At 35.6% G+C, this 16,252-nt stretch overlaps 1 protein-coding gene across 4 annotated transcripts in view; it reads left to right on the top strand.

Moving 5' to 3' along the window:
• The window catches only part of NFATC1 (nuclear factor of activated T cells 1), a 136,149-nt gene extending 122,108 nt beyond the window's left edge, over nucleotides 1–14,041 (top strand). For all 4 annotated transcript variants that reach the window (XM_087930996.1, XM_026699474.2, XM_026699475.2 and 1 more), the window contains exon 10: nucleotides 12,231–14,041. In XM_087930996.1, the coding sequence (XP_087787122.1) occupies nucleotides 12,231–12,233 (3 nt within the window). In that variant the 3' untranslated portion in view covers nucleotides 12,234–14,041. The remainder of the gene's footprint in view (nucleotides 1–12,230) is intronic.
• Nucleotides 14,042–16,252: the final 2,211 nt, after the last annotated feature.

Here is a 16,252-nt window from a genome sequence, read left to right as displayed (position 1 = left end):
AACTTCAAGAAAACCCTTTATAAGTTTGAACTTGACCTCCTAAAATTAATAGTGGTGGGGTAACAGCACTACCACTTAGCAAATTGCCTCACTAGTTAACATCTGTAAATGCTTATTTGGGGGGAAGGGAATTCCCGATTAAAATATTTCTCTTTTAATTATAGTCTTCAGATGAAATTGGTTAAGAGATGAAATTGGTCATTGCATGAGAAGGCCCCAGAGTCGGCCAGAGGCTGGGAGAGCACTGTTGCTTTTGGCTTGGCTCCTTGTTTTATAATGTCAAACTCAGAACACTCTTTATGTGCTCTTTATTATTTTTTTCCCCTGCAGTAGTCCTGCCAGCAAGCTGTAAACTACTGTATATCACTCAGATTTAAGAACCTCAACTTTAAAACAAATTAAACACTTGTTGACATTGTAATAAAAATCAGAACTGAACTGAAGAGCTCACTAAAACTACACTTCAGTTATTTTATAGATTTAAGATTGCTTTCTAGGATTCCCAGGCTCCCGGCGCTGCAGAGTTATTTCCTCTTGGTAAATGGTTGGAAGAAATCACTAAAGGGATCTAAAAGGGATCTAATCCAATGAATAAAAAGGTTAAAACCTCAATGGAGAAAGTGATTGTCCATTCTTCATCTGGCCCGCTAGCAATCTGCCCTGTTTTCACCAGATAGAATCACCAGATAGAATAAGAGAAATTCAAAGCAATCTGTGTTTGTGAAAGAGTGATTTCAAGCTTCCACTGTCCAAATTTGGCTTTAAAAAAACATGATTTGATGTGAGAAGGGCAACAAGCGAAAGTCTGGCCCAGATTCCACTTCAGGCAGGTAGTGGCACTTTTGCTTTTCTCCAATTTTTTCTCTCTCACTTCCATCTCCATACTTAGCTGTAACCTTTAATGTCCTTTTTGTATCTTTCCCCCTTCCTTTATAAAATGGAAACTTCTTCATTCCAGTTGAGTTTAATGCCAGGTTTCCATTCTTCTTTGATTTTTTTTTTCAAAAATAGGTTGGAATGAAAGTATTTCAGAAATGTGTTCAGATAGAAGCTACTTTTAATAACAGTTTGCTAAATGGGAAGCTTAAAAAAAGATAGTGGAAGAGTTTTACTTTAGTTTGAGCCAAAAATAAGAATGTATGACAATTAATAAAATAGTTTTGAAAACCATCCTTTAAAAATAATGATACGGTTTTTGTATTGGCAAGGCCAAAAACCTAAACATTTTAAAATATGTTGCTCTTGGGGAAGAAAGTTGTAGCCATACAAATTTCTCTGTATATCAAAAGGAAAACCATTATTATTTTGAAATATATCAAGTTCTACTATAGTGACTGATGCCACTGTGCAGACATGCTGCTATTTACATTTTAAATGACCAGCATTGTGTATAGTGTGTGTGTGTGTGTGTTTGGCAGTCATGGTATATGTGTACCATTCTATCTTTTATGCTGTAATTCACAATTTCCAGAGAAATTGACATTCAATAAAATAGTTCCAAAATTATTCAAGTGAAACACGAAATTTTCTCCAACGAAGACCTTTACATGTCTGAATGGAAAGAAACAAATAAGTATAAAAGATGGTGATTTATGCATATTTTAGTGTTTATCATATGAGGGTGATGGGCAGTTTTAAAAAAATAAAAAATAAAGTATACTCAGAATTTTAAAATAATTCAGTATCAAAGAATGCATATGATATACTAATGGAAATCCGCCTTAACAAAATGCAAGAAATATTCAAAGAAATACAAAAACATCTATGCAAAATATTGGTTATGAACGAGGCCCATTAGATAATACATGGGTATTGATTATGAAAGTATGAAATTTTCTAGCAGTCTACCTACTACCAATTTATAAATGCAATAGAAAAACTTTAGGTTTCTTGTAACTATATATTACTAAGTATTAGTTACTTTTCAATCAAATCCACAGAGTACATATGTATTCAGACTCATTGATTTTTGTAATAATAAATGAGAGTACTGGTTGTTGCAAGGATTGGTATAATCTGACACACACAACCTTAATTAACCGGCTGAAAGGAAAATTTGAATAAGCACAGAGGCTTTCTCAGAACTAAGTAAAACTTCAATTCATTGGAAAGGTCCAGTTTTTGTAAGGAAGTACAGGAGGTATTTACACCAAAAGCAAACTACTATATAATTTATCATGTATTTAGGCAATGTTGGAGCACTAATAATATTTAAATTATATTCTTGTAACAATTTTGTATTGGGAACAAGGGGTCTACAGCATTATAAATCAGACAGAACCAGCTGAAGTGACAAGTTGTCTCAACTGTACAGAGCAATAGAAGCACCTGCGTCTCTATCTTATTAATCTTTTCATAGATTGGAAAGTACCATTCTGCCATTTTACACATAGTATTTTGGAGCTAAAATCCAAGTAGTTTAAAGGGAACTATACAACCAAGCATATATATGTGTAGCAAATATGATAATATTAAGAATATTAGGTTTCAGGAAATACTCTTGAATGGCAGCTAGTGCCAAAGATATATATTCTACAGTGTAGGGACACTGCCCACTTCAACTAAATTGACAGCCCCACACCTAGAATTAATTAAAAGTTGGAAACATGACTAAGAAGGAATTGTCTTAAGACATCCTTTCTTGATAATCCAGCTCCTCTTTCTTACAAAACCGAAACAAAGGTCAAGATTACCATACATGAGCTGGCTGGTATTGTGGTTGAGGAAGGAGTTTAAAGAGAAAAAAATATGTACAGCAGGCAGGCTGCAGCCACTCATTCTACATGCACATGCTTTGTGAATGTCCTGTTTGAACTTGCATACAATTAGACAGTACATTGCTGACATCTGGCCTTGAGAAGATGTCATTTGTTCATAGCAAAAATGAGTTTTACCAAGCATGAGATTAGAAATCTGTAAACATTGTGAGCTTGGACTGATGGGTACACAGTGTATGCTGACAAGTGATATGTCTAAGTTACATGCAACAAGGTTTGGAGTGAATCTCATTGGTACCAGATGTTTGCAATAAGATGGTGTATGTCCTTAACCATAATTTGAGCTGTACTTAATTCCATCTGGTTTTAATTTTTACCACAAAATGTCAATTATTTAAAAACCCAACAATTCTAAGAAATCTTAAATTCTACTTTCAAAATAGTTTTGTATCAAACACAGAATGCCTACTGGCATAATATTTGTCAACCAGTTGGAACCAAGAGGGGAAAAGAATTGTGTCTTTTGTGCCTATACAGGTATGTTCCATTTTCACAATTCAGTTTATGAGATTTGCTATTCTTCCTTTATGTGAAATCCAAAAGTTCATAGTTTACTATAACTGAAGCACCGGGTTGCAGAATTGTGGGATGTGGTGATCCAGTATCTTTGGCCTTGGAAGCATCACTTCAAACCCAGATGAAGAAAAGAGAGCTGAGATGGACTGACTGCTCCCAAATCCCATATTAAATTGGAGGACAAAGATCAGCTGCAAGAGGAAATTCTTCTACTCTAGTGGATTTTTCATATAATTTAGGACCCTGATAGCTCCAGGTTCTCAATCACAAATCAAGTTGGTTGCTGCAAATCTTCTCAAAGGCATGAAGCTACGTAATAAGTAGTCTTAAAAGTCTTTGTCTAGCTATGCAGTCTACAACAGTGCATTTTAGCTGTACAATAATGCATAGCAGCTGTGCATTGTCTGGACAGCTCTGAAATAAGTAGTCACCAGAGGACAGGTTCACATGTTGGGCTTCCTTCTTAACCTTATGTGATTTTAATCACACAGGAACTTTAATGGCCGAACAGAAGTAGCCTGATCGTGATTTAAAAAAATAATAAGTGCAGCAAATGAATCAAATCACCATGGTCCCCAAAGCCCCAAAACAAAAAACAAAAAAAGTATAACATGTTGAAATTCGTACCTGAGGTCTATCCCATAGTCCTCCTATCCCACAATTCAGATATATGGAGTTTATCTAGGGAGAAAGAGGTTATTGCATTTAGGAAAACTCTTCCATTATTAATGACTAATGAACTGCACTCACAGGGGGGAAGATCATGCTTTATTAAAACCTGTTATTTGTCATCACTTCTTTCACTTGGATTGTGGTTATGGCTTAATTGAGATTAAATATATAAAGACAAATTAGGATTTAGTGTAAATTCAGAATGCCTGGAGTAGTACAAAATCAGGTTCTTTAAGGGAAAGTGTGGTTATATTTTCCACTGTTCTGTAATCCTACTTTATTCTTGATTCCTTGTTTTATTTTGAATTTTGGAGCTTTTAAGTTAATCCCCCGTGCAATATGCTGCGCCCTCCTTACCTTAGGGGCTTAAATATCGCTTGCTTCTCAAATGGCTTTTCATCCATGAAAGAGATGTTCCCAACATCAATGCCTTTTTCCTCTTTACATTTTCTTGTGTAAGAGAGGAGTGCTGCATTTTCATTTATGGTGAAAGGACAGCCAGATTATTCTTTTTATAGTATGGTTAGAGATATTGTTGTGATGCTGATCAAAAATGCCTTGAATAAAGGTAAAAGTGTCCCTGCTGGTTTTACTTCGCTAGTAGTAGCCAATTTTAGGAGATGGTGCTCCTCTCTGTTTCTTTAAACAATTGATCCAGCGCTGTCCAAAGACATTACTATTGATGATGTAGCCACATGACATCATCCACAGCGCACGGTGTACAGCAAAACACAGAATGCTGTTACCTTCCACCAAAGTGAGTGGTACCTATTTATCTATCTGCATTTATATGCTAGGTTGGCAGGAGCTGAGGCAAGTAATGGGAGCTCATTCCATTATACAATGGTAGGACTCCAACTGCTGGAGCATAGACCTTCTCCAGCATCTTTTAAGCTACTGAGCCACGGCGCCTCATGCTTTGCATAATGTGAGCCAATATGTGTTTGAGATCAGAGTGGGAGATTTATTTAAATTAGAATCATGGCAAGCTCCAAAAGTAAATTCTAATGGGGTAAACCAGGGATGGGCAGCTATGGCACCTTTATGACCTGTGGTTTTCAACTCACAGAATTCCTGAATGCTGAACAATGTTTCTTCAGTTAAAAATCATTGCTTGTGAAAATGACTTTCACTTTTATTGTTATTTAGCAGTTATTTTTTATTATAACTGCTCTGTTTTATAACATTGCATTTCTGCCATTATTAATTTATATTCACAACTCCCTGATTCCGTTTATTCATATCAACTTTGGTTCTTTAACTGACATTAGGCCTTCTTAATTGAGAAATCAATCATGAACAGACATTATAAAAGACCCAGCAAATTATCAAAATAAAAATACAAGCAATAATTGAACTCTGTGTTTTACTGACCCCAAAACTTGTTCTACAGTTGTTATTTTTATAATCTGAGAATTGGCCAGGATTATAAAAATCAAAGAGGAATTTATCTATATAGGAGTGGTTTTACAATATATTATGAACCATTGAAAGCCATGGATACCCAGTTGGTAGAGACAGAATTATATAACTTTAGTCAAATACTTAATTGATATTATTGAACATTTTATTTAAATGCATGTAAAGATGGTAACATTATTCTTTCCCCTGATAAAAGCTGAGCATTTTATTATATGTTATTGAAATGAAAATGATATAGTGAAAGCTTTTTCCGTGTTTTAATAAATTTGGAGCATATCATAATTGTTTGAAATGATTGACAGCCAGCTATATTTGTTTGCTTCTACCTGTATTTTTTAATTGACATTGTGGGATTAAAAAGCAAAGCAATAATAGATAGATAGAAGCAAGAAAGAAACAAGTATCCATCTGCTCCCTAAGTTGTCAAGTTTCTTTGGGAACAATGTTGGCCATGGCATTGTCGTTAGACTGGTTCCATATCATATTCTCCTAAGCTTCCATTTTGTATTGTTGTGCCTCAAATGAAACAAACAAAATGTTAAAAAGTTATGATATTTATGTAGTTACTTACCAAGCACATCTAAATTATATTAAATAACCAAAATATCTTTACAATCCCCAAGGCATGTCACAACTTTTGAGCACCCCTAATGTTTGGAAATTGAAAGCTGAAAATTTTTACATGCCCTACAATCAGTAGTCTGAGTCCTTGCTATCCCACATTTAGTAATAACTTTAGTAATTCCCATGGTACTAAACTTATCGGTTAATCAGATTGCTTGTTGATTAAAGTTGGTTAATAATAACGTTTAATGCTTACTTGGGGCCTGCAGGAAGCAATTTGGAAACACATGATCTGCACTAAGATTGAAATAGGATGTAATATGCAGCTAAACTGGCTAACTTTCTAAATATTTTGCCACGCAACCATTTTGTACTTAAGATAGGATTTAGCTAAGACACAATGTCTTGACTTAGAAATGAGGCTACTATGAATCCCACTCTTCAAGCATCTCTTCATTAATTGTCAATCAAAAGATAGAGACTCTTAAAACCAACTGAACATTATATTAATATAGCATAGCATAACTAACAACACTAACAACCTAGAGTTCTCATGCTGTATGATTAATTTAAACATTGTGAAATTCTTTTGAAATCAAACTAGAAAAAAAATGTAGGGTCCGGTTTTTCGATAAGAACATTAATCTTGAGTTATAAAATTGCAGGTTCATCTTTTTGTAGTCCATACTTTAAACTCTTTTACAGATTTATATGACATAGTCCTTAACATATACTCTCATTACGTAAAGCCATTGCAAATCTGAATTTGTATTCTTTTCCTCATTAAATCATCGACCATCATAGATCTACAGATTTATATCTCCTTTGGTTTGAAATTAATTTCATTGCCATAAACCTGGTTATTGTAGGAAAATCTTGGCCTTTTAAGTGAAAAAGTTACATAATTTATAATTTTGTATATGTAATGTATAATTTAACAATATTACAGAAAAAGTTTTTATAGGTTTTAGATACAGATACAGATAATCAGAGTTGGAAGGGACCTTGTAGGTCATCTAGTCCAACCCCCTGCCCAAGCGGGAGACCCCACACCATTTCTGACAAATGGCAGTCCAATCTCTTCATGAAAGTCTCAAGTGATGGCACTCCCACAATTTCCGAGGGCAAGCTGTTCCATTGGTTGATTGTTCTCACTGTCAGAAAGTTTCTCCTTGTTTCCAGGTTAAATCTCTCCTTGTTCAGTTTCCATCCATTATTCCTTGTCTGGCCTACAGGTGCTTTAGAAAACAGCTTGACCCCTTCCTCCCTGTGGCAGCCCCTCAAATATTGGAAGACCGCTATCATGTCTCCCCTGGTCCTTCTCTTTACTAGACTAGCCAAGCCCAGTTCCTGCAACCGTTCGTTGTATGTTTTCGTCTCCAGTCCCCTAATCATCCTGGTTGCTCTTCTCTGTACTTTTTCTAGAGTCTCAACATCTTTTTTATAATGTGGTGACCAAAACTGGATGCGGTACTCTAGGTGTGGTCTTACTAAGGCTTTATAGAGTGGTATTAGTACTTCCCTTGATCTTGACTATCCCTCTGTTAATACAATTTAGGATTGCATTAGCTTTTTTGGCAGCTGCTGCACACTGCTGGTTCATATTTAGCTGGTCGTCCACTAAGACTCCAAGATCCCTCTCACAGCTACTGCTATTGAGCCTGGTTTCACCCAGTCTATATGGGTACTTTTGGTTTTTCTTGCCTAAGTGTAGGACTTTACTTTTCTCTATATTGAATTTCATTTTATTAGATATGATCCAGTGTTCTAGTCTGTCAAGATCCATCTGGATCTTGAGCCTATCTTCTTGGGTGTTAGCTATTCCTGCCAGCTTAGTATCATCTGCAAATTTGGTAAGTTCCGCTTCTATTCCCATTTCATTAGGATCAAGATGATATACACATAAGGCTTTATATTATCAGAAATAACACAATGCTTCTCCGCATTGTGTTCAGTTTAGTGTTCTAGAAAGGAGAGATAATTTTAAAAATAGTTTCTATGTTTATATTTTGCTTTTGAGAATCATAACATTTAAAACTTTACTGTGTTAATTTTATAAATATATTAGATTTGCTAGGGGGAAGAGGAAAGAAAAATAACTAATCATATTTTGTGAAAATATTTTCTTTTCAATGTTAAATAAAAGACATTTAACAACCCATGTTGTGAACTGTCGTGTAACAGCTTGCCACATCCTGTTGAAGTAGCCTTTTATGTGTTGAGCAACAGAAAAAGTTCCTTTTTCAGGCCTGTGACTGGTAATGAGACTACATAACAAAGTGCTTCTCTTTCATTCCCTGTGACCTTTTTGCGTTCAATCGTAAACTTTATGCATACTTTTTTTTAAAAAAAAAAGATGATGTCAGTGGAAAAGTGAGCATGAATATGGAAACTATCACATTGTAAAATTGGAAAATGTTTTGGGAAACTGTGGGTGTTAACTTGATAATTTCATCAGATAATACATATTTTTAAAAGATATGCAAAGCATTACTAGGAAGAACTGCTCACCTATAGGAATATTCTAGGTTGCAATAGGAATATTCTAGGCCAGGGGTCTCCAACCTTGGCAACTTTAAGCCTGGAAGATGTCAACTCTCAGAATTCTGGGAGTTGAAGTCCGCCAAGCTTAAAGTTGCTAAGATTGGAGACCCCTGTTCTAGGCTACAATGTTATATACTGTTACATAAAATAAGGTCCTTTGAATTAATTTGTGCTTACTGCTTAAGTTTACACACACACACATATATATATACTATATATGATTGCATCATAATTGCTGCACATCAACGTTTCTACTTGGAAATTTAATTTGGTCACAAATGTGTGATATGATTTTCAACTTTTCACTTCTCTTCCTTTGCCTGTAAATTAGCTCATTTGAAAAATCAATTTAACCTACATAGAAAAATATCTTATTCCCCAAAAGATGCTATTATCTATCACATTTGTCTCCAAATGGGGAAAGAAATCGTGAATGGAAAAACATAGTGCATAGGAAGATTTCTGAACCAAATAGGTTATTTCTAGCAGTTTGGAATCCAATGCTTTAGAAATAAAATAATCCCTTATTTCGGAATAAAGTAACCACAGTAAATATCATATAAATGGGTAAGAATTTACATTCTACATTCCACAAATGGTGTCATTAATAAAATGAATAAAGACATTGATGTCTTATCTTTGATTTTGGATCCACTGGAAATGTACTAGAAAAATAGACATTTAAATAAATTTAAATATTTTGTTTTCAACTTGACATGAATTACAACCCTACACACCTCCTTACCTTGGAACAATTCATTGAACTCAGTTGGATTTAGTTCTCAAGTTCTCTCCATAAGACTTCACATTAAATTTCTTTTTACTTTTGGACATTTCCTGAGGGAATGAATTCAGAACCACATTTTTATCAATGCCTGTGTATTGTCCTATCGGTTGCCCAAGGAGCACTGGTGCACAGTTTGCATTAACAGGGATTTGATGTCCCAGCATTTTTCAAATTGTCCTCATTTACTTAGGACTAAGCTGTAATGGATACAGGAAACCCTGCTTCCAAGTAGACATGGACACGATTGTTCTCTTCCTAGTGACAACCAGATACTTTGGTTGGCTAGGGTTCACAAATCAAAGCTTCATCACATACAGGGAGATAATTCATACTTTTTAAATCTGTTTGGCATGGAAGCTTGTGGATTCCTCTTTGTGAGAGGAGTCCACAGGTGCTCAGTTTCTGGAATGGCAGTGGTAGCATGTAGTGGATATAAAGCGTCAACTCCTTCCATGTGGAATTGGGTTAATATATTTCTGTAGGAGTAGGTAGAAGGAGCCATACACTAATTGGATTTCACAGCAGGCAAGATAATGAAATCAGCACTGGAAATAAAATATTTCCTCCCAGCTGCCGTTATTGGTGAAGGACACTGTGATCTGTCATTACAGTTTCCAATTCTATTCCAGGAGTGTTAATATTAACCACTGGTTAGTATGTGGCCCTTTTCCCCAATGTAACCAGCACCATGGAGAAGGAATTGGCTCTGTTTCCTGACAGACGTATGGACTTTTCAGATTTGATGGAGGAAGATTTCGACAGATATCTGGATCATATGCCAGATTAGTGGTTTCTTAAGCCTGACTGATGAAATATTCCCTTTGTTATGAACAGGAACCTTCCCCTTGTAAATAAATGAAGCTAGTCTAAGAGTCAATTTAGTACAGCTGCATTGCATGTTCATTCTCATATTACTGGGGTTGGTATAATGTGTTGGAAAATTGATTGTGAGCAGTCAGGTATTTTCCTGGTTTTGTTCAGTTTTCCCCTAATTGACTTCTGTTAGCAACTGTGTTTACTATAGCATACTTACCTACTAAACTACTCCTTTCTTTCCAGCTCTTCTGCATCTTTGGAGTACTGATGACACATAAACTGGACGGGTACATAATGCAGGCGGTTATATTTGCGTTCACATAAAACATAGTCTCTATTAACATTCCTTACAAGGTCCAGCATATTTCATGTATATGTGTGCGTGTGAGAGAGAGACAGTCTATGGTTGTTGGTTTTTTTTTCATTAGATTGTTTGCCGTGTTGTAATTTTGTCAATGTTATAATTTTCTAAGGTATCAAATCTTGGTCAGATGTGTAGATACACCACTATTGGGAATCTAATTTTGACCCAATCTGATAGAGGTCCAATGTTTAAGAGGTGGATAGCACAGCCGAGGCCAGGCTAAGAATTAGACTAGGTGGAGATGCAGGTCGTATATTGGCAACTTGTGTGGGCAGTCAGATCCACCAGTTGTTCAAATTAATGCTGTAGAACAGCAGAGTTAATGAGGCTCAGCTCATTTCTCCAGTCATCCGGCTCAGCTTAGTTTAGAGCTGCAGTATCTTTTCTGGAGTAAATGCAGGTTGTTATAAATGCCTTTTGCTGCAAACGGCTTTATTAATGTAAAGCCGCCTTACTCAACCATGGCAATTTTAAGATATGCGGACTTCAACTCCCTGGCTCGGGAATTCTGGGACATCTCAAATTTGCCAAGGTTGAGAAACTCCTTGTAAGTAAGTAGGGAAGACACCGCCCGTACAAGGTTTTTGAGAAGTTTGTAAATAAAATGGCAGATTCCAGGCCTCAGTATCTGTTCTCTCGTTGGCAATCTGAGATTTCTGATTTAAGTCCTTTCTATGAAAAATACTAAACCAATTCCACATGCTTTTATGAAAAGTTCAACAGTGCAAGTCCGCAGTTCACATGGATTCCTCTTGCATAAACACATGGAATTATCTGGATAGGAACGATCAACAGCTTTCAAGCAAAGGGAAATATGGGCTTTCCCAGGATGGTTCCATGACGTGGGCATGTGTTTCCCCTTCCCCGGGATGTTAGGAAAGCTCTAAAGTGGTGACAGCCGTACTGATGACATTTTGCCTATCTCAGTGTCAATCAAGTCATGGCAGGGGCCACCAGGAGATGAAAATAGAGGGATGTTGTGCAGCTCACTGTTGATGGCCTTTGCCAGGTTCAGTCATTTCCTGTTCATTTGCCAAAAATCACAAATGCTAAATGGACATAACCAGAGTGTGGGAAACTACACAGCCCAAGAGGAGAGAGAAAGAACCACAAGTAACAATAATACTGTGCTATCAGTCAATGCAGGTTATGCTGTTATTACTACGTTCTCTCAAAATATTGTATAGATAGAAACAATCCTGATGGACTTTTTTTTAACGTATGCATGTGCAGTTGACCATTAAGGAAAATCTATGTATTTTGTAAATACCCTTTTCGACAAAGCAAAAACACCACTATCAGTTCCTTCCTTCCCTCCCTCTTTCATCGGTTCTACGTGGAAATATCAGTCTATGGAATCCCACTTAAAGAGTCTTACAATATTCAAGGATTCAGGATTGCACCCTCTAGTTTTGGGTACTATGCTTGCAACTTTGGCAGTTTATTATATTTCTATTTTATATAGAAAGTGTGATATAATATTTGTGTTCAGAAATATTCCTGATATTTTCTTTTCTGTAAATAATAATGTAATGAATGCATTATAGCCAAGACCCAAGTCCTACTTTTTTAATGGGATCCCTTATTTTGCATACAAATTAGTATGACTGTTTGGGACAATGTTATTCTTAGACCATTTGATAACTGTTGCTTGCTTATGCCAGTCAGTCTGAAATGCCTTTAGCACACAAGAGTGTTAGAAGAGTGTAATGAAATAATCTCTAATTCTGTTTCATTTTCTCTCTCTCTCTCTCTCTTTCTTTTGCAGTAAACGAAATAATAAGGAATGATCTTTCCAGCACCCATGTCCACTAACATGTGGCCAGCTAGAAGTTTAGCTGAGATATCCACATCAAATACTTGGAAGATAATCCCCAGTACCATTCTAGTCTTCCGTTTTGTTGACTGTTTGGAGCTGACAATTACCTCTTCTCTTTGTCTATGCATATATTATATATATAAAGGAACTGGTTGACTTCAGCTATGAAATGCCTCCTTTTAAAAATCATCTCAGAGAAAATGGAGGAAATGAATACAGCGTGAAGTATCTTATGGTTAAAATAGGAAATGTGATCAAACTGATAACCAATCTCAAAAACTGATTTTGTTTCTTTTGGGCTCTACTGGACAACAACTCTGGAAGTGCCTTATTTTGTTAGTTTGTGGCATCAGGGAATTGTACTGGCAGCGTTGAAGTCATTGCCATCCAAAGTATTTCTAGGCACAGAAACTGTCAACTGGTATAGATAGAAGAATCCTATTGAAAGTAAAACAATGTGTCTGGATTCCAGGTGTTTCTCCCCGGTTTTCACTCTTGAACTGTATTTGACATCCTGCTGCCTTATTCATGGTGCATTTTTAAAACCAAATTCTACTCTCAGCTGTACATTTCCAGCCTGTCATATTTCTTTGCTTAGGTATTGTAGAACAGTTAGTAATAGTAGCATGTCAATATTTTGACTTCTCTTTGGTTTCAGCATAGCACAAGATAACTGAACAGCACAAAATATTAAGGTTGATGGACAAAAACATTTGGAAAAAAATCTAACTTTTGCTCAACGAATTGATGTATATGCATGTAGCAACTTAGCATATACACATGCATATGTATATGTATGTGTGTGTTCACATACACAAACATGTTTAGTATATTTAGCTGCCTTTTAAAGGTTTTGAATTTAGCAATAATTTCTTCCTTCTAGGAATGCAGTTGAGATCCCAAGTTCTGTGTTGTGGAGTTGTTTTGTTTCAGGCAGTTATGTTCTTTTTTTTTTTTTTCGCTGATAAGCAAGCACTTTAGACAGTGAAGAAGGATGTGTATGAAATATGTATTAATTCCCAAATGACAAAGAATGAGTTAAAGCCATTGTAAATACCGCTACTGAAGAATGTAAAATATTTGTTCAGTTATAAGATGATTATTCCACTGAAGCCTTATAACTCTCTGCTAAATGTACAACAAATATTATCAAAACCAAATGTTTTAATATGCAACCCTGTATATCATGATTTCAGAATACAGTAGTTTCATGTTAATAGATACAAATAAACTTAAGCAAGTAATAATAGTGTTTAATATTGTATTTTGTACAACCATGTTACCATGTAGCTAGTATATTCATTCACATAAACAGATAACGCATGGCTTCATTTTTAAAGCATCTAACATTAATATTGTGCCTTAGGAAATATGTGTGACCTATGCCACAGTAATATAAGTGGCAACTAAGTGCAGTGTATAGTTAATGGAAATTCAACCGGTTTCACAAAAAGGTGAAACAGTCCTAACTATTTAGAAATATTACTCTGTACAATTTATGTCTTACTTCCTTTTTTTTTTAGAAAAAAAAGCCATATTTGTAACATTTGCACATTACTGTGAAAATATAAGGATATAATATGGCTGTATGTAAATATTATGTTAGTTGGCTGATTTTGCAACTGTTTAATAAACCATTTATCTTGTACTTAGCTTTGTAGGAGATGCATGCATATCTTCTAAATGTGATATCATGTATAGCTACAGCTAAACCTGTAGCTGGAAAAAAAAATCCAATAAAGCACAACTTTCTGCAGAAAGCTACTTTTAGAGTGCTCTTTTTTATTTCTGAGTCAGAATGTTTCATGAAAGAATTATGTTTTTACATGCTAGGTTAATTTTTATTTTTTATGTATTGTATCCCACCTTTATTATTTTTACCAATAACATATCCAGCAGAAAACATATCCAACACACCTTCCTTCTCCTATTTTTCCCACAACAACCCCTGTGAGATGAGGTGGACTGAAAGAAATTGACTGGCCCAAGGCCACCAAGCTGGTTTTAAATGGCTGAGGTAGAATTAGAACACATGATCTCCTGCTTTCTAGTGTCTTACCCATTAGACCAAACTATCTATAGGTAGTCCTTGACTTACAACCATTTATTAAAGTAACAAATCAAAGTTACAACAGCACTAAAAACAGTGACTTATGACCGTTTTTATACTTATGAGCATTGAAACATCCCCGTGGTCACGTGATCAAAATTTAGGCACTTAGCAACTGGCAGATACTGTATTTATGACCATTGCACTGTCCCGGGGTCATATGATCACTATTTGTAACCTCCCAGCTGGCTTCTGACAAGCAAAGTCAATGGGGGAAGCCAGAATCTCTTACCAACTGCAGTGATTCACTTAACAACTGTGGCAAAAACGGTCATAAAATGAGGTGCAACTCACTTAACAACTGCCTCACTTAAGCAGCAGAAATGGTGGGCTTCATTGTGATTGTAAGTTAACAAGCTGCATTTAGCTCTCTAAATAACTATTTTCTTCAGACTGCAGGCACTTCTATTTTTTAAATTATTTTCAGTCTGCTAAAAATAATAATTTTAAAAGTCATACAGAACTATTTCCACATAACTTCTATTCATTCATTAACAAAGAAACTTGTACGGAACTACAAGGTTTTGGAAATAGCTTGCCAACAGAACTGGTTTATTTTCATGTTTCTACATTTAAAATATGTATTTGCCAAGAAATAAATGGACAACTACTGTAATTCTCAGGTGTTCTGTTCTCTTACTAAAGGTATATCAATTGCCAAAGATTTTTTGATTCGATACAGTAATATGTTGGGTGAGGTCCTGACCACACAAGCACAATGTTTGATTTTGAACAAAAATCACACCAGAGTGTTTGATTTTCAACAAAATCAAATACATTCTTCACACAACACCAGACCTCTGTCTGCGCCATTGTTTTTATTTACTTCTTTTATGCTGCTTTGGAGATCTATTACTTCCAAGTCTGACTCTAAAATACAATGCATCTCTTGTATATGCATTTAAGAATAAAAACGGATATATCTGAAATTCTACTCCATTGGGAATTTTACGTTTATTTTCTGGTTAGTTTGAAAATCTAATGAATACCATATGAAACAAAATGAGGTGGGAACAAGGTGAAAGACTGAAAAGTGCCAATGCCATGAAAAATAATACATGCCTGTGGGATAAAGCCTATGTCTTTTGATAATTACATGTAGAATTATTCAAGATTGGTACTACATCTTTTTCTAAACTCTACTGGCCAGTATGCTACTGCCTCCATTAGTTGGTGCCCCGTTACTTGTTTCTTGAGGCTGAACTACCAAAGCTGAGCTGCAAAAATCCATATAACCACTAGATAGGAGGAGATACAGCCACGGTGGCACAGTGATTAGAGTGCAGTACTGCAGGCTACTTCTGCTGGCTGCTGGTTGACTGCAATTTGGTAGATCTGTAAACCACTTAGAGAGGGCTGAAAGCACTGAAGCAGTATATAAGTAAGTGCTATTGCTGTTGCTATAGACAATGCAAACACTTTGCTGCATTCTTATGGCCTTGTGAGTTTTTGCAGGCCTGATCTAGTCACCTTATTTGAGAAAAGCAAAATGCGCTAACTTCTCAAACTTAAAGTTGTAGATTATTTCTACATTAGCATTTTATACCAGGGATGAACATCTTGCATGTCCAGGACCACATGAAAACCTACAGATTTCCTTTCTTGGATTTTTTTTTCCAGAATTACTAAACCAATAATTTTCTCTGACCCCCACAATCAAAGTGTCCTCCAATTTTGAGGTCGGAAATTCATTAAATCTATAGCATAAAACCTAAATAATTAAAATTAAAAATAATTTCCCCCAAGGAAATAATAGGAAGTTTATTTTAAATGTTGGCATGCTGATATGCACAATATGTTTTCACACTCACTGTGCTCCCCAAATCTTAAAAAGTAACTATCTCTGTTTTTTGTTCCCACG

Source organism: Pseudonaja textilis, chromosome 3 (assembly GCF_049901715.1).
Source record: "Pseudonaja textilis isolate UNSWEBS1 chromosome 3, rPseTex1.2, whole genome shotgun sequence".
NCBI classification, from domain to species: domain Eukaryota; kingdom Metazoa; phylum Chordata; class Lepidosauria; order Squamata; family Elapidae; genus Pseudonaja; species Pseudonaja textilis.
The sequence above is the reverse complement of the archived record's forward strand: the minus strand, read 5'-3'. Positions and strand labels throughout refer to the sequence as shown.